A 25,048-nucleotide genomic window follows, 5' to 3' on the forward strand; every position below is an offset into this window, starting at 1 on the left:
GCAGAGAATCCATGAGATTTAATGTTATGAAAATTAAAATTGAGATTGCCAGGTCATATCTTAAAGTAGCAACACAAAGCTCTTCGTCGTTAAGCTATCGGTAGTTAAATGCTTCACCAAACTGAAACATATGATAATAATGTAAAAATCTAAAATTAGATGACTGAGAGAAATTGCTCAAGTATCATTGGAATTTTAAGTATTCGATCATTCACTGATATTTTTTTTTGTATCAAGTCTCATAAAATCCGGAAAAGTTTGAAGGAAAAAAAATCAATAAAATTATTCAATTGCTCAATAAATACAAAAATTAAATGTTATCAAACTCTAAAAAATGACACTTGCCAAAACATATATTTTTACTGGCAGTTTAACAACCAAAAATTTCTAAAAATTGATTGCCAAACAATATTAGATTCTATAGGCATCATGACTATATATAGGCACATCATGACCATATATAGGCACATCATGACTATATATGGGCACATCATGACCATATATAGGCACATCATGACCATATATAGGCACATCATGACCATATATAGGCACATCATGACCATATATAGGCACATCATGACCATATATAGGCACATCATGACTATATATGGGCATACAAGTTAGTCAGGACAAAGCTTAAATCTAAAGGATGAATATTAAGTATACATTATCCATTATGAACATTAAGTGCATTTATAGAAGAAAAAAAAATACTATTTTTAGAACTATTTTCTTTTTTTAATTGAAAATTAATAATGGTTAAATCATGGTTCAAAATAACCAGGACGGCTGCTGCATGAAGGATTACTGCGGCATGACAAGAGAGAATTTTGTCAAATGCAATTTAGTAATAATGTTGCAATTTGATGGATAACATAGCGGAAACGCAGATGCCCTTATCAAAAACAAAATGTTTAATTTCACATCCTGCTGAACTGAATAATGTATGGTACCTCATCCATGAATTGTTGTTAGATCAATATTTTTTTACCTATCATTCCGCCTGATTGAGACGCCATTCTTCAGCCACAGTATGCTAGTCTGGTCTGCCGATACCACTTCGCAGGGTAGCATTGCATTTTCGCCGATGGTTAATGTCTGGTTGACGACGCCGAGGTCAATTACTGGAGGATACTGATGCAATACAGCTGATAAAAAGAAAGTTGAAACTGATGATTAAAAAAAAAAAATGAAAAAAAAACTTTAAAAAATACATTTCATTTCAATGACAAACTCGTCCAGGAAGCATACACTCAATAGTATAATAACCACTAAGGACGTTTTAAGAAGAAGGATAACGATAATCATTTAAAATTATATATCAGGTTCAATCATTTTGGGGACAAGGAGGCGCCAGGAATGTATTTCTTCTTGGTAATTATTTTCTATATATCTTTCCATTAAAAAAATAATAATCAATACAACACAGAACCTACAATGATGATTAATTAAACATTTAAAAAATGACAGTGGTGAAGATAGAAGTGCTCACTCCCCTTCCCCGGCAGTTGCCAAAAGTATCATTAACCAAATTCGAAGCCATTTTACATATTAATGACTAAAATTCTGAACCCCACTGTATTAAACAGGAACACCCCAGAACCTTCATTTTGGACCATTTATATATCATTTATTTATCTATTTACATTTAACTTATTTAATTTATATTTGTTTTACATTTTCTATTTCATGGGTAGGCCAACAACAAACTATATTAATCCTTTAAATAAAACATACAAACAAGATGCTGCACATAAACTAATCTTCATTATGAACCCAGGACCCCTTTCATTGGAGGGCAAGCATCTTAGCCTCCAAGCTACACCCCTCGGATCATTGGTCCTCGATTTCAACTTGTTTTACTCCCGGAACCTGAGCAGGGCCCCTAAACAGTTCCTGACAGTAGTTTGGACTGCATTGTAGGACATTGTAGGACTTCAGCAATATCTGAAGCAACGACGGAATAAACACTATTCAATATTTTCCGAATCAACAACTACATAGCATATGTAGAAATAGATAATATAGATGTTATGCTTCCCTTAAAGCATGTCAGTATTGATGAGAAGCTCCATAGCAACGACCCTGTATTTTATTAGGATTTCTTATAACAATCAGCAAATTTGTCGGCTGCCATTAACAACAATTCACAGCGTCTGTTTACAGAAATCTTACAGCCTGTCACATTAATTTCACATGCGATAATGACGCATCATTATCGGTAATTAAGTAATATTCATCTAGCTTTTAGAATGCCAAGGACAAACATAAACAATGATACGCTCTGCAAATCTATTGTACAGGAATTACTAACCAACAACGGTAAGATAAGCACTGGTCGTTGAGACTGTGGACAGATTGACGTTAACAGCGGAGCAAGTGTAACGGCCCTCATCCAATTTCTGCACACGGGCGATAGTCAATGTGCCGTCTACTGATACAGAATATCGGTTATAGTTCTGACCAGGAAACATTAGCTCCTGATGGAGGAAAAAAAAAGCAGTGGATTTAAAATTAAAGAAAAAAAAAATTGGAAATTCAAGGCTGCGTTTTAATGAAGCATGACAACCATTGGACTTGTAGGATGATATTCATTAGAAATAATATCTACTGTATAAAAAACAGCATTGTTTCTATTTCTATTTAAGAAGAAGACTTCTATGTGGAATAGAGCTGCCAGTTACTGTTAATGTTAAAAAATACAAACGTTTTCAGGCAGCACCCTTCATCGGGTGCTGTTTATAAAACACCACCAACACAAATCCGACTTACACTAGATCCAACTTTTTGCCAAAATATGGTTGGTTTCGGATTGCCATTAGCAACACACTGGAAACTGGTCTCCCCATTCTCTTGTACAGTCACATCCACTGGTTCGGTCCAGAAGACTATATTTGCTGAAATTTGACATTTTAAAATATGATCAATTCATCCTCACCGTTGAACTACAACTTAATTACTTGTATAACATAATCACCATCAAACTTGATTAATTAGTATTTTCTATTAGCAGAGACTGTCAAGGGAGCTCACCTCAATTAAAGTAGAAATTAAACAGCACAGTTAAATGCAAGCACAAACAATGTCAAGTCTGTCAGACTCAATAAAAGATGTCTAATCAGACATGGGACAATTTGGCAGAAAAGGTCACATGTTTTAACATGTTTTTTGCTTAAATGCTCTCAAAACTGAGGTCAGGGGTTCGAGCCCATGCTTTGAATTTCGCTTGGCAAGACACCTACCTACTGTTACTCCTCAACACCCAGGAGTACCAATGGTACATTGGTATATACCCATGGAGGTATAAGAATGTTATACCTCCATGGTATACCAATGTGCTGATTGCTTTAAACCGCAGCATTATGGAGTTGACTTTTCCCGAGTGTCAATCTAACAACTGACCACTCACAACAGAGTCAGTAATAATATGCGCAGGTCATACAAACAAATGTTTTCCCACAAACGCACTTTAATTTACGTACACATTTACACATTTCTTTTGTGGGACCTTAGCAAACAATATCCAAAGGGGGCTAGGCTTAGCAGAAATATCAGGTTTCCCCAGTGAGCTGAACGTTCAATATGCATTTGTTCCAATCACTGGGGGGTAATAAGGTGAAGCCTGGCTTATGACCATGGGCCTCATGGCTTGAAGAGGATAGGTGAGGTCACATAGAGGCCTTGTTGTTATGAAGCCTTAACATATAACTAGTAATATTTTGTTTCTTTTAGATATATCTGATGTCTGTGGAACTGTTGTGGTTCTAGGATATATTTTCTGGGGGGGGGAGCTTGTAGGCCTGAGCTGGGGAAAGGGTTTGAGAGGGGGAGTTCCTGCTCCAAAATGAGATTTTTTAAAGAATAGGAACCTCTGGATGACCAGAAATGACACTCTCAGACTGTGACAGACATGTGTTGGGCCTATTTTTATATATTTTTTACTCTGACTGCCCGACGAGCTCTGTCCAATGGGGGGGGGGGGTTTGACCTATATGGTGGGGTTGACCTGTATGGTGTGGAACATTGGAACAAAAGTTAAAAAAAAAAAACATTGACATCTATACACATACATGTAGGGTACAACAGCTCTTTCTTGAAAATACAAAAAAACAATCTGCTTTATCAGTCTTTTAAATAAATCGTCTGTTGAGTAGGCTTAATTTTTAAATAGCTTCATCACTGTCTAGATTCCAAACCAGAAAAAAAAAAATCCCCGTCAATTAACTGACAGTTTAATAACAAGTTTCCTGTATTCTTTTGCATATACAAGAAATATTCCACTTCATCAAAGTCTTTTTAAAAATTGTCTGTAAAATAGGCTACTCTTAACTAGCTTTATCACTGACTATATTCCAAACCAGAAGAAAAAAAAATCCTTGTCAATTAACAGACAGTAATAAATAACAAGTTTCCTGTGTTCTTTTGCATACAAGAAATATTCAACTTCATCAAAATCTTTTTAAAAATTATCTGTAGAATAGGCTTCTTTTAACTAGCTTTATCACTGACTATATTTCCAAACCAGAACAAGAAAATCCTGTCAATTAACAGACAGTTAAATAACAAGTTTCCTGTATTCTTTTGCATAGAATTTGACTAGTAATCAAATCAAGGACTTTTGTATTAAAATATTTGTAAATCGACAAAAAAAAAAAAAATATTTCTACTTGGATGTTAAAAACTTTGTAGATGAGCTACTCAAATTTTTAATTTAATTTCTGAGCTTTTCCTGACTTTGGCAAGCAGTGCATCTTAATAACAATTTTTTTTCATCAAATAATTTCACTTGCTTTAATATTAAAATTCATTAAAGTTATCTCTTGATAATCCAATAATTTAGTAGACAATAATTGCTACGTTTCAGCTACAGTTTCAGTAGCCTTGAATTTTTTGATCCAAAACTTGTTTGATCCCTTGTATGTAAATGAGTTGCTTAAAATTATAATTCAATTGTTAAAGTTTTCTGATTTTTTTGGTAGACAATACATCTTTTAACAATATTTTAAAAACATTTAAGAACAGAAATCTGTGAATAATTAAAATAATTGAGATTATTGTATACTTACTGACTATTTTTACTGTAGCTTGCTTTGTTCTCCTAGCTACTGAACTGTCAGCCGTACATATGTATGTACCAGAATCCGCCTGCGTGACATCCCTAAGAAGAATTGAGTTGTCATCCAATACCGTTACCCTATCAAAAACAAATAATAATATCCACTGAAGATATTTAAGTATTTTAAATTACTATCGATTCCATCTTTTGCTAATTTGCCTCAGGAAATTGAGGGAGGGAATCAGAGCTTGGGTAAATCGTTATCCAATTTTCAGTTAATTTTAACGGCCTTCCAAATAATTTGATTATTCATCAATGTTTGTTAACAGATATATCAGATGTACATTTAATATTACTAATGTACATCTCTATTAATTCGGAAATGGTAAATGTGAATCAATAAAAGGAAGTGTGGCAGATTTCTTTATCTTTTAAGTGGACTTTTTAAGGCGTAGACTATGATTAATTTCCAGAATGTGAAATCTAAAAATTAAAAACATTTAATTTTCTTGATTACAAGGAAGAAGAACTTGTTAGTTCATCAAAAGTTCAGATGAACAGACCTTATGAAAATTCTGAAATATCAAGCCAATCTGAGTATCAAAATACAATAGAATAGACGGACAATGTTACTTATATGCGTGGCCTCTCAATCGGCTGAGAATTTTCTTGTTGATTTTCATTTGGAATTTTAACCCGAAATAAATTTGAATTGATACTTTTACTGTCTCGTTGCCGATCTAATTAACATGAATTTTTAACTTTTGGTGAAATTTCTTGCCAATTTGAATTTGATTGTTAATTTATATTGTGATGCAATATGATTGGCTTTCAATAAGCTGTTGAGTTTTGGCATCCCAGAATTTTAGCTTCCCATAATTTTAACTTTCTCTTTTATATTGTAAACTTGTATTCTTGTCTAATTTATTGTAATACACATTTGAACATATTTAAATGGAATTTGCGCAATATAAATAAATAAAAAAATGTTATTATAATTATTACTGTACTTAAATATATGTGACTGGCTCTGGCAAACTCCGCTGTTTGTCGCAATTTCAAATTTCTCACAAGCACCCAAAATGTTTGGAATCAGAATTTTGAACATTTTAAGGTTTTTGCATTTTATAAAAGAAGGTATTGTGTATTGAAAAATATCTGCAAAAATATCAATCACTAAATCTAATTGAAAAGCATATTCAAATTATTAAAAAAAAAAACAAATCTCAATAATGAACTATAGATTTTGCAATCTTTGGCGGCTTTTTTTCAAAACCGACAGTATGTATTAAATATTTATAGCTTAGCAGAACCGGTCGCACATACAAAGTCAAATATTCAATTTTATTATTAAAGCTTTTAAACTCAATATAGACAATATATTTTCTAAGTGAAATTTAATTACTATTAATATTTCTGAGAAAGAAAAAAACAGTTAAACTATTAACAGCAACAATGATACAAAGAGAAACAACAAAGTAATAAGGAAATTGTTTTCTTACACAAGACCCGATGTTACAAAGAGGTATTGTGAGTTGCTTTCATTTTGAAAAAGTACTATGCCCTATAATCATTATTCATATGCTCACATTTTTATTTGGAAATTTGCTTGAGAAAAGGGAAAATTATTATGTTTTTTTTCTTATGGCAAGAAAGTTGCATGTACCTGTACTATTTATTTAAACAGATGGTATATTTGGTACACATTTCAAGTTATCTTATTGGTAGTTGCCATTGTGTATAACATGATGTATACATTTTTAATGGATTAAATTATTATATTGTGATCTGTGGACCTGAATACTGCTGTATTTAATATTCATGATTTATCAACTTATTTTGAATGGATGAGATCATTACATTGTGAACAGAGTAGCTATATTTGTATTCAAAGACATCTTAAATGTAATAAATTCATCAATCATTTTGTTTGATCTAATAACTGAATGACAATCAATATCATATTCATAAATTTACTAGTAACTTATATATGCTATAGAAATGGGGGAAAATAGTTTAGATAAAATACAATTTTTAAGCTTGTCTGAATTTACTTTTGTTTAAGGTTATTATAATTATATTGATTAAAAAGTTTGTTGCCGTTCGAGTACAAGTTGTTAATCGCTTTAATAAAATTTATGAAAAAATACAACATGATTTATCAACTTTTTTTTAATGGATCAAATAATTACATCATGATGTAAATAATTTTAGCCCTTGGCTTAATTCTTGAATGTTTTTACAATGTCTTGTAGATTGTGAGTTTATACTTCGATAATCCTAAATTTTTAAATTAAACATTGAAAACTCTAAACATACAATGTCAGCCATTATAAACTCTTGATTACTTTTTCAGTGCTGACTTTTACCACACACACTACCGTATTACATTTGACTGTCAACGGAATACCCATTATCACACATAACCATGTGAATTTTACATTCATGTTATTCATGAAATTGTTGAAAGCTATATCATTTTGCAACTACAGATAGCTTATCTTCTTGAAATTCCCATCATCTTCCAGCATACGTGACAAAAATCGGCAGACATAATCCGTATCATTTAACAGATCTCGCATACCTGTTCCTATAATGATGACAACTTCCTAAATTTTTAAATTCCATACAACATTCCCATCATCCTAACACTTAATTCTCAATATTTTTTGGCACATACTCTCAATCCCATCTACCTAATCCATATCATTCAATACTTCAAAATTCACCTGTCTGATGAAATCGGCGCTTCCAATCTACTCCAACTGATGTCCGGCATAGGCTGACCATCTGCCTGGCATTCCAACTTGACCGTTTCACCGACAGCGGCGACAGTGTCTTCAGGTATGGTCAGGAACTCCGGGCCCTCTAAGAAATATATAGATCAATACGCTGATGTTGACAATACCCATTTATGTCTATCAATTATCAGGCAACGTTACTTAAAATCTCAAAGAATTGAAGACGCATTAAAGATTTCTTTTCAGAATAGAAGATCGATTAACCAAGCTGAAGATAATCTTGGTATATTGACAATGTTATTCACACCTGCTATTTGCAACAACCTTTTCTTAAAAGAATAAATATAGTTACTGTATACGATTCATCAAATTCATTCCAGTAAAAAACAAATAAACTTAGTAGACATCAAACAGCAACATTTTTTTTGGAAACCAAAGGTCATTTATATTGGAAATTTCTTACAATATTTTCTTTACGGAATCAATATATATATAGGTTTACAGCTTGTTTTAATTTCAAAATTGTTGGGCATCATTATTAAAATGTACATTCTTGTACACTCTGTTTTTTATGTTACCTAATACTCTACTGTTTTACCTCTCAATTTTCTTTTCTACAAAGACCTTGTAGCATTCGTCCTACAAATGTATGTCTTCATTAATATTCTTTATTGTTTTCTTCGTATTATCTTTTTATTTAGACTTTATTGCAAAATTGATGAGAGGTGGCTCAATAAAATGTCATGAACTGCGAAATGAATTATTGAATCTAAACTAGGGCCCATTGCCTACTTGCAGGCTGAAACATAGTGTGAACCCCAGCCTATAAAAATTGGAGAATGAGATGTGTAGACCTATGTCTGGCCATATTTAATATAGAGCAACATACCCCCAAGACAAATTTAATAACTTGGCAGCACAATATCAAAACACGACATACTGTACAAATATTGTCAAATATTAAAAACACAAAATTTATCGTATTTTTTTAAAACTATTTTTCCACTGAAATAAAAAAAAAATACTTAACATATTTTTCATAGATTTTTATGCATTTACATTTAACACAAAATTTGGACATAAGAAACTGAATTTCATAATCAGTGATTTTCTTTTTGTATAATCTTCCACTGTACTTATTGTTCATCTTCTATTTTGGTCTTATTTTTCTTCATGAATATTTTTATGACTTTATATACTCATAATATTCTACAAGTTTTGACAATTTTTTAATTGCTTATGTATTTCCTCCAACTTCGAAGAATTGCCACTTAGAGGTAAAACAAAACTGTGAAATACAGTAATATTATTTTATTTCTGTTGAGTGTGATTTTACAATGAAATAAGGAAAAATAAATATAACTGTAAGCAACACCTGACACTTGAACTTACTGGGTAAGTACATTAAAGTATAAACTCAAAGTGCAATCTTGTCCCTTTTATCTCATAACTGTTGGCAAGCAGATCGCTTTGCCAATTGAAGGCTGAAATCTAATCCTATTTACAAACTGGGCACCGATTCCTAATCTCATTTTGCGAGTGTGTGTCGACAGCAAGTTGACTCGACGCAAATCCACTAATGGAGAGAACATTAAATTACATTGATGCGTTCTTTAACCGCGGGTTTAATGTCTGAAGGTTTATTAACAACATCTGATACTCCTTAATGACGAGTCTTACCGGTAACTTTAAGCAATACAGGTCTGCTTCTTCGAGTATCGGCCATGTTCGTTGCAATGCAGACGTACTGCCCCTCATCTATTGCTCTTACCTGTAATCAAAATGTAAATAGCATATTAAAAATTTATTTACTCTTCTTGCCGTCTATTCTGTTTTCTTTCAAAAAACAGGTGCATTAAAACATTGTCTATAAAATGTTATTTTTAGTTGCAATGTTCACAATGTTTTTGCAGTAATTGATTGAAAACGTTATAATCAATCATGAACTCCTGCTTATATGTTTTCTGTGTTGCCCATTATAATTAAACCAATGTAGTGTTCTTGCACATATTCTGAGCTACATGATAACATACATCTTTACGAAATACAGAAGTTCCTTTTGTATAAGCCCCATCCATATCCCAGCCCATCCACTTCACTAAATACTTTCATATCTAATTCATAACTGTATCTTATATTTAATTTATAAAGCATACAACATTTTAATGGAAAAAACATACAAAGAAATATGTCTGCTAAATGTAGGTTCATTGTATAATGAAACTTAATCTATGCTCATAATAGTAATATTACATGTTAATTGAAAGGAATGCCGCTTGGCATTCGAAAAAAAGGAAAGTCATCAGAGGTTATATAAAATTAATCAATTCTTCAATCGTTCTGTTACACATGAAGGCATTTTAACGTTCTGATGAGTTCTCAATGAACAGAAAACTCTAAATACTAAGTAGATCCTCAGAGGATATGCCACACTTGGTCGAATCCGCCGCTTACAAATTATTTTCCGAATTACAGATCCATAAGTGGTACTTAGCACGGTCGCATTTGACTAAGTTTCCTAATTGTAGTGAACATGAAATGACCTTGAGCATCTAATGGTCCTTCATGTATTTTCTTTTCATTTTTTCAGTCAATTATATCAGAAAAAGATTCTTTTCCCCTTCTCCAAAAATTCATGACAGATGAAGGACAATGAATAACCAGAACAAGACTTTATCTCACCACATAAAGACTGTCTCATGATATGGAAACCACTGACTCACCAGATTAAGATCTACAACATCAGATAAAGACTGTTTCACTAGATGAAGACCACTGACTCACCAGACCTACCTATACCTCTCACTCACCGGATCAAGACCTCATACTCACTGGATGAAGGATCACTCACTCACCACATCAAGACCTATAATACATCAGATAAAGACTGTCTCACCAGATGAAGACAACTGACTCAAAAGATCTATGACCTCACACTTATTACATCAAAAATTACTCCATCACCAGATAAAAAAAACCTAACATATCAGACAAATTCCGTCTCACCACCTAGACATTTCACTCACCAGATCAAAGAACATCAAGACATTTGGACTTACTTGAGTAAACTTGAGATTACTATCCTGGAGTTTGATCCTCCCTCCCATGACGACTGGCTGGCCATTCTTTTCCCACGTCACATTTGGATTTGGATTAGCTCTTGGTGGTGAGCAGTCAATCTGCAACTCATCACCAGAAGATGCAATAAGATCCTCAGACACCTTCCTAAAATCTTCTCGCATATCTGAGAAAAACCAAAAGAAAGATCTTTTTCATTTCATAATTAAGTGCTTTCTAAAAAAAAAAAAATCTTCTCAATCAAATACATGTCAAAACAAAGTATTAATTTCTGTACAACAATATATTTCCATTAAGATATAATTTCCATGGATGTAATATGAAGAACAAAGACCAGAAAATACTTTTAAGTAATATAGGGCTTCTGGTGAACTTTGGAACCCGCTGGAATTACTGTATATGAAACTGTCCATAATGTTGTCGATTTTTTGATACTTCAATCACATTAATTCTCTTTCGATGGTAATCCATGTTTGTTGCAAAATACTGTCCCATGATACATAGTTAAAAAGGAACTGATCACTATAATCGTCCTGAACATCCTAATAAAAAATCTAATCGTTTGGAGCGATTAGATTTAAAATCATACATGAAATCATTTTTATAGACTTGTTACATCCCAATATTTTCTGTGAGTGGTACAAAGGGGGTGGAGGACACACTGAAACATTCACTAAACCAAAACCAAGCTGTTAAAAATGACTGGCTTAGACTAAGGTACGTTGAAGAAGAAAGATACGAAACTTCTACAAAAAAAATTGAATTATCGTATTAACATAAATCAGGCTATCAACAATAAAAATCAATCCGATTGTGAGATTGAGAATTTTGTAACAAAAAAAAGCAATTTGCTATTGTCTTTAATATACTCTCTGGCATCATGAATTAAAACAAAAAGGCAGTTGGTAATTATCCAAATTTCAATGCTGGTGTAATATGTAAATACTATGTTTTACAATAAGTTTTATATCATTATAGATGTTATACCTTAAATGCTTGAATAAGTGCCGCAGCGCTTATAGAATTTTTGGAAGCTTCAGTGCAGTGGTGTCTTTTTTATTTGGGGGCACGCCCGCGTCCCCCCCCCCCATTTTAAGACCTATAGATACGCCACTGCTTCAGTGCGGCACTTATTCGAGAGCGGCGCTAATACAAAAAATATTGGGATGGCACTTTCCATGTTACCTATTGTTCGTATTCCCGTAGTTTGATAGGCCTATCATACGTCCTTCGTCATCGTAAATAAATGTTTCCAAAGAAATGCTTGTGTCTATATTTTATTATTTATTGTTTTTGACAATGTATACATTGTATTTAAAACCCTGTCTTTCAAAGTGTTTCATTACACACAGGGTAATTTAACTCTCGATTAAGCGCCGAGGCACTTAATATGACTTTGGCCCAGTAACTTGTTCTTTTTCAGAAAAGTGGCATACTGATTTGTGCACTATTTAATTTTTGAAGTTTTTTTAATTATATTTAAAACTTAATTAACTACCATATCTTATCTTTAAAACCAGAGAAGTTACACAAAACATTTATTATATAATCCTGCTACTGCCTCTTTAAGCGCTGCTTCAGTTGTTTGGTTTTGGATTCATCAGCAATTTTATTTACTTTTTTATTTTAACATCAAACCAGAAGTAAATGAGATTCGCCAGAATCAATCAAAGCCTGCAACCGTCTTCACTCCCTGGGGGAGTATATTTCCTGTTAGACTATGAAAATCGGCGCATGGATTAATTCTCTATACAATATCATACCCATTAAGTTTCTGGGTGCAGAGAAACAAAGTAGATAAATTGCACTGCCCAAGGACAGAGCAAGCGTCCGGCTCCAACATCGAACACACTTGTTCTTTTGATTGATTGCATACATAGATTCATACAAAATTATCTGATTTAGAAAAATTCAAATTTTTCTTATACTAAATTGATAAAGTGCTAATAGCGTCAATAATGGTATCTTCTTTTGTCTACAATTGCCTTTCTGTTTTTTTGTATACTTTAATAATCACAATATTTATTTCTTTTGTTAATATGAATTCAGAAAAAAAGTGAAAGATAAAAAAAATGACAATGCTCTTATAACATAAATGTTGCTATCTTTTCTTGTCCGCAGTAACGTTCAGACTATTCGAAAACTTTAATAATTTGGCGAGACTTTTTTTATACCTTGTTTAGCGAAATTTTGTTTAATGATGATTTTGAATAAAAATAAAATTTTACTTTTGGCCAATTCGCATACCACCACCATGAAAAAATGGAAATTTCAGAAAAAAAATAAGGTTTTTCTGTATTTTTATTACACCCAAAGCTGCCTATAAATCTGCAAAAAGATATGTATATTTCTTCCTAATTATATAAATTTAAAGCATTTAAGATCCCATTCCTACACCAGTGGCGTCATTCACCAATAAAATTTAATTTTTATTTTCTCTTCTGTCTGGATATTTTTGGCAAAACTAGAAAACACAATTTAATTTTTTTTCTTTCCGTCCTCCTTTGACAATCTTTAGTTCGCAAAATAAGGTATTAAAAAGTCTTACTGTACTATTTTAATAATTTCTTTTTGTTAATCTAATCTTAGAATTTGTACATAGTAATAAAAAAAGAGTAAAGTAAAAGAAAACAAAAATAGACAGTTGGAAGATGAAATGGGATGGGATGATATACTCTCTTTACTTTGAGTTTTCCTAATGTGTTTTTGTTCAATATGATAATATTTTCCACCGGGTTTTCCAATCATGTACAAATTTTGCAATGATAAACTTTATCCTCATGCAAAATATAGGAATTACATTTTTTGTTATTATAATGTTGGAAAATGTACAAAGTCAGAATAAAAGAGTAAAGTAAAAGAAAATATTAGCCAGTGGGAAGACAAAATAGAATGGAATGCTAAACCATTTATATTTTGAGTTTGTGTTTTCGTTCGATATGATAATATTTTCCACTCAGGTACAGATTCTTCAACGATAATTCTTTTATCCTGATGCGAAATACACTAATAAATTATTTAGAGAATATACTACAAACAGAAATCTCTGGAGGAAATGGAAGCCCATGACGACCGACCGTAGCAGATAAGGCACTTCAAGATGATGTTCTACGATCTACATTATAGCTGTTAATAAATCATCCCAAATATATCTCAATATTTCTTAACTATGTACTTTTTCAAAGTCATTAGGTAATAAATCATTTATAATCTCAATGAGGAAGTGTGGACATGGCCTAGGGTTGTACTATTAGTCTCTGCATATATTAATGTTGTAGGGTGTTTGTATTGCATATTATTATTCTACATTATTAACTTTCAATGCTTGGAACAAAATAATTGTTTTTTGAACTCATAATGCACTTTGAATACGGAGCCGTGTGAATCATCATCTTACGTGTACTCATCTGAATCATCATTTAATGTTAATGATCTTTAAACAAAGATATATACTCACTGTTTTTTCTTTGTGTATGGGGAGGTTTTGAATATTCGTTGTATAGCGTCTTATACTGCTAAGGCCCTATAAAAAATATTATTAGTTTATCACCCTATCTGGGCAGGAAAAGTGATAAGGGAGGGAGCCTTTTTTTTTAATTTTATATTTTGCTAAAGCCAAATATAACCCCTGGTTTGTTTGATGGTGCATTGATATTCAAAGTAAAACATGATTTAGATAATGCAAACAATATCTACTAACTATTTAATAAAATAAATTAAAAAAATAAATAAAATTAAAAAAAAAAAAAAAATTATTAAAAAAATGGTTTTTTTTTTCAAAAAAAATTTTTTTCAAAATTTTTTTTTTTTCAGTGCCATAGAAGTCATGCGCGCGAGGGTGATAAACTAATAATTTTTTTTATTGGGCCTAATAATTTAAAAACTTTATTTTGATCTTTGTTCAGGGAAATAAGCTGGGGAAAGGGATAGACTGGGGAAGCAGGTTCACCTCCCATTGCAAATGAGTTTCACTGAGTGGATTAAATACTAAAAATGACCATTAAGGTTTCATTGGAATCATATAGCAATTTAGCTCCCACCCCAGGCTGTTTCACACCCAAGCCAAAATCAGCCCACATCACCCTAGTGTTTCATTGTACAGTAATTTGATATAATAATTTTCAACTTTTGAACAGTTTAAATTTTTTAGGTTAAAGGTGCACTCTCAATGCAAGATATCAGAATATTCCATAGTTAAAGTAATTACTGTTAATGAGGTGGATTTTTATACCATTCTGTAGAATTACTGCTTAAAGAGCTGCATACTTATTAGTGATGGAGACAAGAATATATTTACTGCAATATAATAATCGTAGATGAAAGTAGGTAAGTATACCTGCACAGCATTAATTACCTGTATTGCCTTTGGGTAAAGGTACGCTTACCGATTAACAATAAACGATAAGTTGTCACCCCTGACCCTATGAAAGGCGACAACAAAATTCCCTTGTGATAATGAGAATACTGGCAGGTGAAATTATAATTGGTATAAGTAGAAAATCTCACAGGAATAATATAAAATAAAGTGCCTGGTTGAGGAAAATCAGTCCAAAAGAATGGAAAAGATGGATGCCACGAATCTGAAAGCAGAAGGCTAGAGCCAGGGTTGCCTTACTACTCGGAAAATCTATAAGAGAATATCCCATCCTGGCTCCTTAACCAAAAAATCACAATCTAAAACCAATGACCAATCAGAATAAGTGCCACAAATGAATGCAACTCTCACATAAACATGTTGTCCCACAAAAGCATGTGTACTTTGTGTATAATATTTTTACACTGGCATTTTGTGGGATATTAACAATATCCAAGGGCATGCTTTAGTGTAAAAGGCCCATTGATAACTAACTAACTGCTTCATATGTATAACCAACTTTCTTAAACTAATTAATTTTTTAGAGATTTCCCTATTTCTTCCCTCACATTTTTCTATTTTGTGTTAGCCGTCTAAGTTGGTAAAGAAACCAAATGATAGTCGGCCGGAGAGTTAAAGCAAACACATCATTATTATAAAAACTACTGTATTTTAAATTGAGTCAGATTCCAATGATTCTAAACTAAATTTTCTCCACCACAGTACATCTTATCGACACCCACTTCTGTCATTCTATTATGATAAGTGGTTGTTATGTACTTAACAACTACTCTATCATTTGCAAGAAGTGGATATCACATGATAAAATATCAGGATATCAGGTGGCTGAAACACCTCAGTAACAGTTAATCACTCTTAAATATACATTAAAAAAAATATATTAGCACCTTTAATAAGTCGATCATGACATCATCAACTTCAGTGTAAATTTCATATCCCAAAGCAAGCCTTCAGGCATAAGTATTTATATAGATATTTTTTTTTTTTTTTTTTTGGTTGGGGGGGGGGGGGTGGGGTGGGGGAGTNGTGAGGGAGAGAGAGAAATAATGGCTTATTCAGGTCAATATTTCCCAACATTGTCCTCAAAACTTTCTAATAATTTCTATTATTGCATATAAAATCAACATGCAGTTATATATATTAAATGCCACATTGACATAGTGACAAACAATTGTACAATACGTACGCACTTAAATTTCTGACGTATTTCAGGAAAGTATGTTTACTCTCGCTAGTAGATAATAATTGATCAGTTCCCCAGGGAAAATCCCCTTCACTTATGAAACAACAAATTAATAAGGTCGTTAATATGCACAAGTTTGTGGACGATCAGGAAATGTGTTGATAGGTTCCTTAAATCCTTTGGCATGCACATGCTACAGCCAGTGGTTATATTTTCATTATCATACATGTTTTCAACATGTTTAAAATCCCTTCGAATCTCTGATAAGTACGACAGATAAATATATAAAATATATATAATCTTATGGATAATAATGTATTAAATCAATATGCCAATCATATCAATATTTATAATGTTTTCAAATTATTCCTTAGATACTGTTACTACAATAACAATCCTGTTATATATTTTCACTACTAAAATTGCTTTCAACATGGTAAAAATCCCTTTGAACTACTGACAAGTTTGACATATTGTTAATAAATTATATCATTACTATGATTGGCATATTGATTTAACTCTTTCACTACGGAATTTCCTATTCAATATTTCTCATATCTGGACGGAATAAAATTCAGGAAATTTGGGGAAAATAGGAGATATATAGAAAAAGCGTTTTTAACTGGCTTTCAAAAATATACAAAAGTATATATATTTTTTATCCTTGAGACCTTCTCTGTCTAATTATAAATTTTGGTATAGACAATATGACATGCGACGTCAAAATGACGTCGTCTGACGTCATAAATTAAAAAATTAGAAATTAGGGGAAAAAATAGCAAAAGTGTATATATTCTTTATCCTTGAGACCTCCTCTGTCTAATTGTATAATTTTGGTATAGACAATATGACGTCATATGTGACGTCATATGACGTCAAAGTAGAAAAATGAAAAATTGTTTGAAAAAATAGAAACTATAAAAATTGATATCTGGTTCATCGTAGTAATGCTGAAATAAATGTTTTATTATGAAAATTACTTATTGTATATGAGTCTGAGTATTACTTGACTGAAATGTGAATTAGTTTGATGTATAATACTGGTAGAAGCATTCCTTTGGATGGAGATGTGGGTTGCCGGTGCAACCAGAACACACAAAGTTTGTCCTTTTGCGAGTGACAGGATTGCTACAAACCACGCAGTTTCTGTCATCCTTGACATACTTCACAAGGTGCCTATTCCCTTGAAATCTCTCAAGAATTGAGGGTCTCCCTGGTCTTGGTCTGGATATATCAGCATTGGGAGGAAGGTTCGAAATAGCTGATTCTCAATTTGAATCAAAAGATTGTTCTTGAACATCTTCAAACTCAACTTGGGAGTGTCATCTGCACGTGTCAGACAATACAAGATGTAAGCATTAGGCTGGCAAATTTCCAAGAGCCATAAGAGGATGCGTTTCCACCACTTGATCGTTTTGCGATTGAATTGTCCATAGTATGATACAGATTGATCCATGCGATCACATCCATTCATTGACATGTCATAATCCTGTATAACTTCCGGGATGTTGAATGGATCACCTTGTTTTATTGTGATGAGTTTGGTTTTGACCGAAGCTTGTGTTGACACAACAACTGGCTTCTTCTCTTTTTTTGACTTCCCTTTCTTATCTTTCCACATCACACATACAGTAGTATTTTATCATCATCACTCCTGTACCACCGAGCCTCTCGATGGTTCAGTTTCAGCGTCTTCAGTTCCAGTGGAAAACCTTTCCGATTGAGAGCTAGTGTGCCAGTGAAGTGAGTCTTCTTTTCAATTAGATACCTTATCAGTTTCTCTGTGGTGTAGTATCTGTCAGCAAAAACATGATGACCTTTACCGCGAGGCCTCAGTAAATACTCAAACACTTTCTCTGCTTGACCAGTGCCCCTGCCTAGATCAGGATTGTACGAAGTGTCTCTCCCAAAGTACACAAGAAGGTTGCACACATATCCAGTAATACTGTCGCAGAGTCCAAATGTCTTGATGTGATACTTTCTGGGCTTGGAAGCATTGTACTGCTTGTATTTCCAACGTCCTTTCCACCCAATCACCATTTCATCCAACGATAGATTCTGAAATGGGTAGAATGCCTCCTGAAACTTTTCAAGAAGTTTGTTCAAAAAGGGTTCAATTTTGTCCTTCGACAGTGCATCAATATCGGATGCATGAAGCATTGTGTGGTAGATTACTTCAAACCTATCTCTTGAAAACATCTTATGATACCATGGGTTATAATAAGGTGGGAACATGCTCCAATATTCCTTTATTGATGGCTTTTTATTGAGACCCATGGCAATAAGTACGGCCAGGAATTTCAAAAGTTCATGGCGGTCAATTGGCTTCCACGTGTTGTACACAGACCTACGCTTTGGAGGATTATTTATACGTTTCCTGTATTCAGCAAACTCATTTATCATACGAATCATGTCATCTTGAATGTCATCTGACAGCAATTCAAACAAACAGTCTAACTCACTTGAATTCTCATCCAAAAGTGCTTGCACACCAGGGTTCCTCTGTTGAGTGGGTTGAAAGGGAAATACAAGGCTCGCAGCATCATTCTGTGAATTAGTCACATTCACTGTCACCGTCGTTGGTGCTAGTGTTATGCACACTTTCACTACCATCACTATCATGACTAGCTAGGCCTACACTATCATCATCGCTAATATCCATGTCATCTTGTGATTCAGTGGCAGTATCTGAACAATCACTATCACTCTGGGTATCATCATCATTGACATCCCACTGTGCAAGTCTGCAAAGCACTTCTTCTGCAGTTAAATTACGTCTCTCAAGCGCAGCAATTTAAATTTTACTCAAAACAACAATGCCAGCTTGAAGCCTGTTTCAGCCTTTATTCAGACGGAAAGCCGCCCACAACGGCTCAAAATAAGGTCAAAGGTCATGCAGATTGTTGTTCAATATAATATATGCAAACGTCATGGGGATATCCCCGGAATATCCTCATTTGTTTACAGTGACGTCAACAAGCCGCTGTCAGCGGCTTTCCCCTCAAACTGCATATTTTATCTGCGCCGGTGTGAGCGGCTCGCCGTAGCGAAAGAGTTAAAGCATCCATAAAATTATATACAGGTCCACCTCTAATTAAAGACCCCTCCATTTAAAGACCACTTTTCTGTGGTTTCCCAATACACAACTGCCTTTTATCTTTATTATTCTAATTAACGACCCAAGCTGCTAAAGACAATAGAAACTCCGGTCCCGAAAGTGGTCTTTAATTGGAGGGAGACCTGTATATAATTTTATGGATAACAATGTATTAAATCAATATGCCAACCATATTAATAATATAATTTTTTATTTGTATTTCTTACACTGTTCTAACAATATCAATTACAAACTATGGCAAGTAATAATATCTATAATAGTAGTCTTTGTCTTTCAATTATAATCAGTATAAGTAAACAAAAATAGCACTTTAGACACAAGTTGAAATAATAATCAAAACGCAAGCTTTCATGATATGTAATATAACATTGTACTATGTTCAATAATGCTTTTGTGTTTTAATAAATATTTCAGATCCTCTCTAAAGTGCTACTTTCATTCTTACATATTGGTAATCAAATTATATTACATAATAATAAAGGCAGTGAATTTTGTTTTTATATATTATTTATTTGAGTATAATTGTAGTCTATTATTTATAATCAGAAAGAAGATGAAAAGTAGCACTTAGAGACTAGTTAGATATTCAATATAACACAAGCTTTTGTGCATGCAATAAACCTCATCTTAAATTCAAGAAGTGTACCGTATACACAAAATCTTGTGTTTTAATAAATATTTCAGCTCTTACCTAAAGTGCTACTTTCATTCTAATTATTGATCAAATAAAAATCTTGGCAATAACAAATTTAAAATTATTACAGCATCACAATCAGCAGTCAAAAAGATATACAATACATGACTATATTTCAAATCTAAATAACAATAAAATATATTTTATCACTTTCTCTGTTTAGAGTCACTTTTGTTTTGTTTTTTTTGACCAACTATAATACTAGGAATAAATCATCTAAATCACAATTTATACTATCTAGAAATAAAATGAATTACTCAATTGCCGATCCTAAAAATATCTACACAATTAAATTGCTTAAAATAAAAAAAAATATTAGTTTTCACTGTACTAGTATCTGTGGTTACATCAACCACATCAACAATTGACAAGATTATCAATAAAAGGACCATTATTACATCAAAATTAAACAATAAATGACAATTAAACACATTATTAAACTGGATATAAAGTTATTAAACTTTTTTTCATCATTAATATGATTAATAACTTATTTTTTAAAATCAATCTAAAATTATTCTGGAATTGTTTTGTATTTTGAAATTAATCTTTTTGACATCTAAGGTAATACAATGGATTTCCTTTATTGCTGAGTATCAGTGTCAAAATCATTGTTGTGGGTCTGACAGCCCTATGCTTTACAAATCATTGTTAATTCAAAGGAAATACTTGCCGGTTATATTTGCGAGAAGGCCAGATTGCATTAGAGGAGAGAACAGGCAAACAGCTGTTGGGAATAGTTGCAAAGCTTAGCCGCTTTCAATACATTAGCAGTTGAACGTATGATATATGACCTGTTATGAAGAAAGATTAGCGGAAAGTTGGTGCATACTTGTAATGCACCAGCTACATAGATTGCCCGCAGGATAGCAGAAGGATTACCGTCGATAGTTAGTGATCTATCTGGAGCAGACCCGTCTACCAATTATTAAAGACGACTGTGAACTTCTGACCATGTGTTAAACAATATGTTACATCTCATCTCTTTTTGAGTACTCAATATCGACCTATATGAGCTAATGCATACAGAATGGCCACTAATGAAGGCACTATAACTTGTCTGGATCAAAACATCATCTAATGTTAAATATTATCTAAAAATAAAATTATAGGATTTTAGTAGCAATATAGCAGTCTCGAATCACATTTTGTCTAAATATTTTTGTCCAAAAATATAAAACATTATGGTTGAAAATTAGGAATAAAAGTGTATAAGTTCTTAATATGCCATATACGTTGAAGTTTGCGGTACACCACGTACTGTACGTAGTTCTGAAAAGAACTATAAATTTTTAAATATAACAGTAAATATAAATTTAAAGTTTAATGTAAAAAAATTCTTTAGACAAGACTTTTTTTATTCCTTGTTTCTTGTACTTATTTTTTTAAAGATCATCGTAGGAAGGCGGAATAAAAATAAAAGTAAATTTTTGTTTTCGTATCAAATGGTTTTGCCAAAAACATCCAGATGGAGGAGAAAATAAAAATAAAATTTTATTGGTGAATGTAAAATAGGATGGTTAAATGCTTCAAATTTATATAATTAGGAAAAAATATACATATCGTATCTTTGGAGATTTCAAGGCAGCGGAGAGCGTAATAAAAATAAATAAAACTTACATTTTTTTCTGAAATTTCCACTTTTTTGTGGGCCAATGGGTGCGCTAATTAGCCAAAAATAAAATTGTAATCATCAATATTTGCAGTCGGCGGGTTCGCCAACAAGGTATAAAAAAAGTCCTGCCTTAATAAATATATAAACAACTTAATATTTATGTAATTTTCTTAAGATAAATATTACTTTGACAGTAAGGCTATTTTTAAAAATATTTCTGGCCACTTATAGAAAGCAAAGATATTTTAATTTCAGAACAAGATTTACATTATGTAAGAAAAATGTGCAAGTCTATAATATTAGACATTTAATTTGTTTCAGTATTTAGATCTATTTAGACACACAATCTGTTTAAATGTCGTCTAAATTAGACAGAATAAATTTGTTTGAACAAAATATACGAAAAAAATGTTAGCACATTACTAAAAAAAAAAAAGACAGATTAACGAGATATGGATTTACCAAGTATTAGGCAAAGAATGGAGTTAATTAATTTCAATGGCAGGGAGGATTATGCACAGTTGTATAATTTCAGAATGTGCCATTTTCAAGGCTACCTGATATATCCGGTAAAACCTTTTTAGAGATTATTTGCAGTTCAGAAACAAATGTTTGATATCAGACATTACTTAACACCTCATCATCATGTAACATCCATCTCACAATATGATAGTAACATACACCAACTGAGAATTCTCAAATTTAAAAAACAAACTGTATGACACCATATGTTCTGATCATAAGCTAAAAGCCTTGAAAAAAAAAAAAATTCAATATTTGAATTGCGTACTTTGTTGGTTTTAATAAAGTTATTAGCTCTAAAATAAAAATTAGATTGCAAACAAACTGTCATTGCCAAAAACATTCATTTACAGTGATCATTGTCCCTACAACAGGCGCCATAGCTGGGGCTTCCGGAGGGGATTCTCAAGCACAGTCTGCTACAAATGTAAATATTGCAATATGTTAAATATATAATCCTCTCCAAAATGATTAATATTGTTCTTTTAAAAAGTTCCAATTTTTAAATGTGCCACACCTTCACGTCCCTATTCTATTGTCTGAATGTTTTTAAATTGGTTCAAAGTTTTTAATGTAATATTTCTGGTATAATTGTATTTTAATGGTTTTAAATTTTATGCACCTGTGATCATCAAACACACAAATTGCTCAATGAAAAGAACTACAAGTCACCAACACTACAACCAATCACAGACCAAAGAAATCAGCCCTCAATGACTCTTCTTAAAGTAATGCAAATCAGTGGGTGTCTATGGCCTGGTATTATTAACCATAAATGTATGTGACTGGGTATATATACAGTAGTATCAAATATGAGAAACATATTTATTTGGCCTGAAGGAGTCTTAGCAAATTTGAAGGGAGGTAAAGGTTTGATAACATTACCATAAGCGTTGTTAAATTGCTGCAATTTGTCGTATTGTTTCCTGACTAAACTTTAGCTGTAGGCTAGGCTGTCTGAATCACACCACCTACCGAGAAGATAATGCTCGCACAAAAGGCTTTCTCCTTCATGTCCATTTAAAAGCCTTGCACATAATTGTAGAAACTCGCCAACAAATGTTAATCCATTTTGATGAATTCTCTTGCATTTATCTAGGAGTTTTTCATCACTCAGCGTTCGACAACACGAACAACACTGAAGAATTATTGGCATGTTCCTATGACAACTGCAGCTGCCTAATTAATTAAAGATGCACTAATGAATGCAATTACTACGCTAAAAAAAATTGACATAATTTCTATGTGATGTTTATAAAAAAAACACTCCACTACAGTTAGCTACTCAACATTTATTGTTATACTGTACATTTATCTGACTGGCAGATCAATCACACTTATTGGTTTTTTGGGGGAATTTTTTTTTGTATTATTGGATTTTCACATAACAGCAGACGCCATTTTTTTTTTAGTCTGATTGTTTGTATCCTACAGTATCTTCATATCTTTTTGAGCAGAATTCGATCACTTTTGTCACTTTCTTTGCTTGGATCTTCTTCAAACCTTGCTCAAGCACAGCTCATTAATTAGACATGTGCATATTATAAACATTATGTTATTCTACATATTTTTATATTAATAAATTGGGTAAAATGTCATGCCAACACAATTTCTATTTTCTAAAGAGTTTCAAACTAGTTACAGCCAGGTTCAACGCGAAATAACTATCAAGTGAAAATATACAATCTTCGCCCTCAACCTATCAAATTTATGCAAGACTGGAAATAATAGTGTAAAAACACATATTCCAAAAATTTTCATCCGCAATGAAAAGTAACTTATAATATACTGTAGGCTGGTAAACGATCCTTATAGACACATAAGGATCGTTTTTAAATATTATGAAAAACAATATAGGATATTATTAAAACAATACAAAAATATTTAAGGATGTATAGTTAAGAACAATTAATATTTATACAAATAATACAAATGAATAGAATGCTGGAATTTGAAATATAAATGAATGATAAAAAAAAAATCACAATATAAGTGAACTCTTCAGGCCTGTCAACAATGACAAAAGGGTTCTAGTTCCAAGAAGATGCAAGAGATTGAAATGACTATGCGGACAATTTTATTTTTTCTATTTATTTTTAATGTTTTGAATGAATTGATGTTGCAAAAAAGGTTTATATAGGTCTTCAACGCATAGAATAACTACCATTCATAGTCTACATATTTATTTCCCTTTGGTGTTATATTACCACATCAGACTGGATGTATTAGGTCGCATCAGTATCATTAACACAAAACACTTCCTATTAATCAACTACCAGTCCTTTCCATAACTCATCTGCTCCTTGACTTGATCATCGCAAGTACGGCCGGATTAAAGCCGAGTAAGGACGACTGACAGGGAAAAGAATTGATTGAGTAATAGTAGGCAGGTGTACTTTTAGTACGCTGATGATCAGCACAGGTGATCGGGTCTGATGGATAATCCATACCGGTATTTGCCAGTCAGGATCAGTACGGATAAATTCCAATAACAAATCATGAAAAAAATACAAGTTACAGGGAAATTCCTGAGATTAATCAATAAAAAACAAGGCTGAGCGGGTCAAGCGAGATTATGAAATTGTTTACAGTTTAGGCCGACTTGATTTTTTTTTAAATGGGAAGGTAAGGAAGATAAAATGATTTTCTGTAGAACATGTGTTTAT

General features: G+C 32.5%; 1 protein-coding gene across 1 annotated transcript in view; it reads right to left on the minus strand.

Moving 5' to 3' along the window:
* Positions 1-25,048, minus strand: part of LOC117108339 (roundabout homolog 1-like) — a 58,177-nt gene that overhangs the window by 18,251 nt on the left and 14,878 nt on the right. The window contains exons 4-10 of the mRNA XM_033250326.1: positions 10,857-11,041; positions 9,478-9,568; positions 7,786-7,924; positions 5,067-5,194; positions 2,773-2,897; positions 2,315-2,480; positions 992-1,148 (exon numbers count right to left, since the gene is read on the minus strand). Of these exons, the coding sequence (XP_033106217.1) occupies positions 992-1,148; positions 2,315-2,480; positions 2,773-2,897; positions 5,067-5,194; positions 7,786-7,924; positions 9,478-9,568; positions 10,857-11,041 (991 nt within the window). The remainder of the gene's footprint in view (positions 1-991; positions 1,149-2,314; positions 2,481-2,772; positions 2,898-5,066; positions 5,195-7,785; positions 7,925-9,477; positions 9,569-10,856; positions 11,042-25,048) is intronic.

The sequence above is a fragment of the Anneissia japonica genome, unplaced genomic scaffold (assembly GCF_011630105.1).
Source record: "Anneissia japonica isolate Jap-2015-1 unplaced genomic scaffold, ASM1163010v1 scaffold426_len1935630_cov189, whole genome shotgun sequence".
Lineage (NCBI taxonomy): Eukaryota > Metazoa > Echinodermata > Crinoidea > Comatulida > Comatulidae > Anneissia > Anneissia japonica.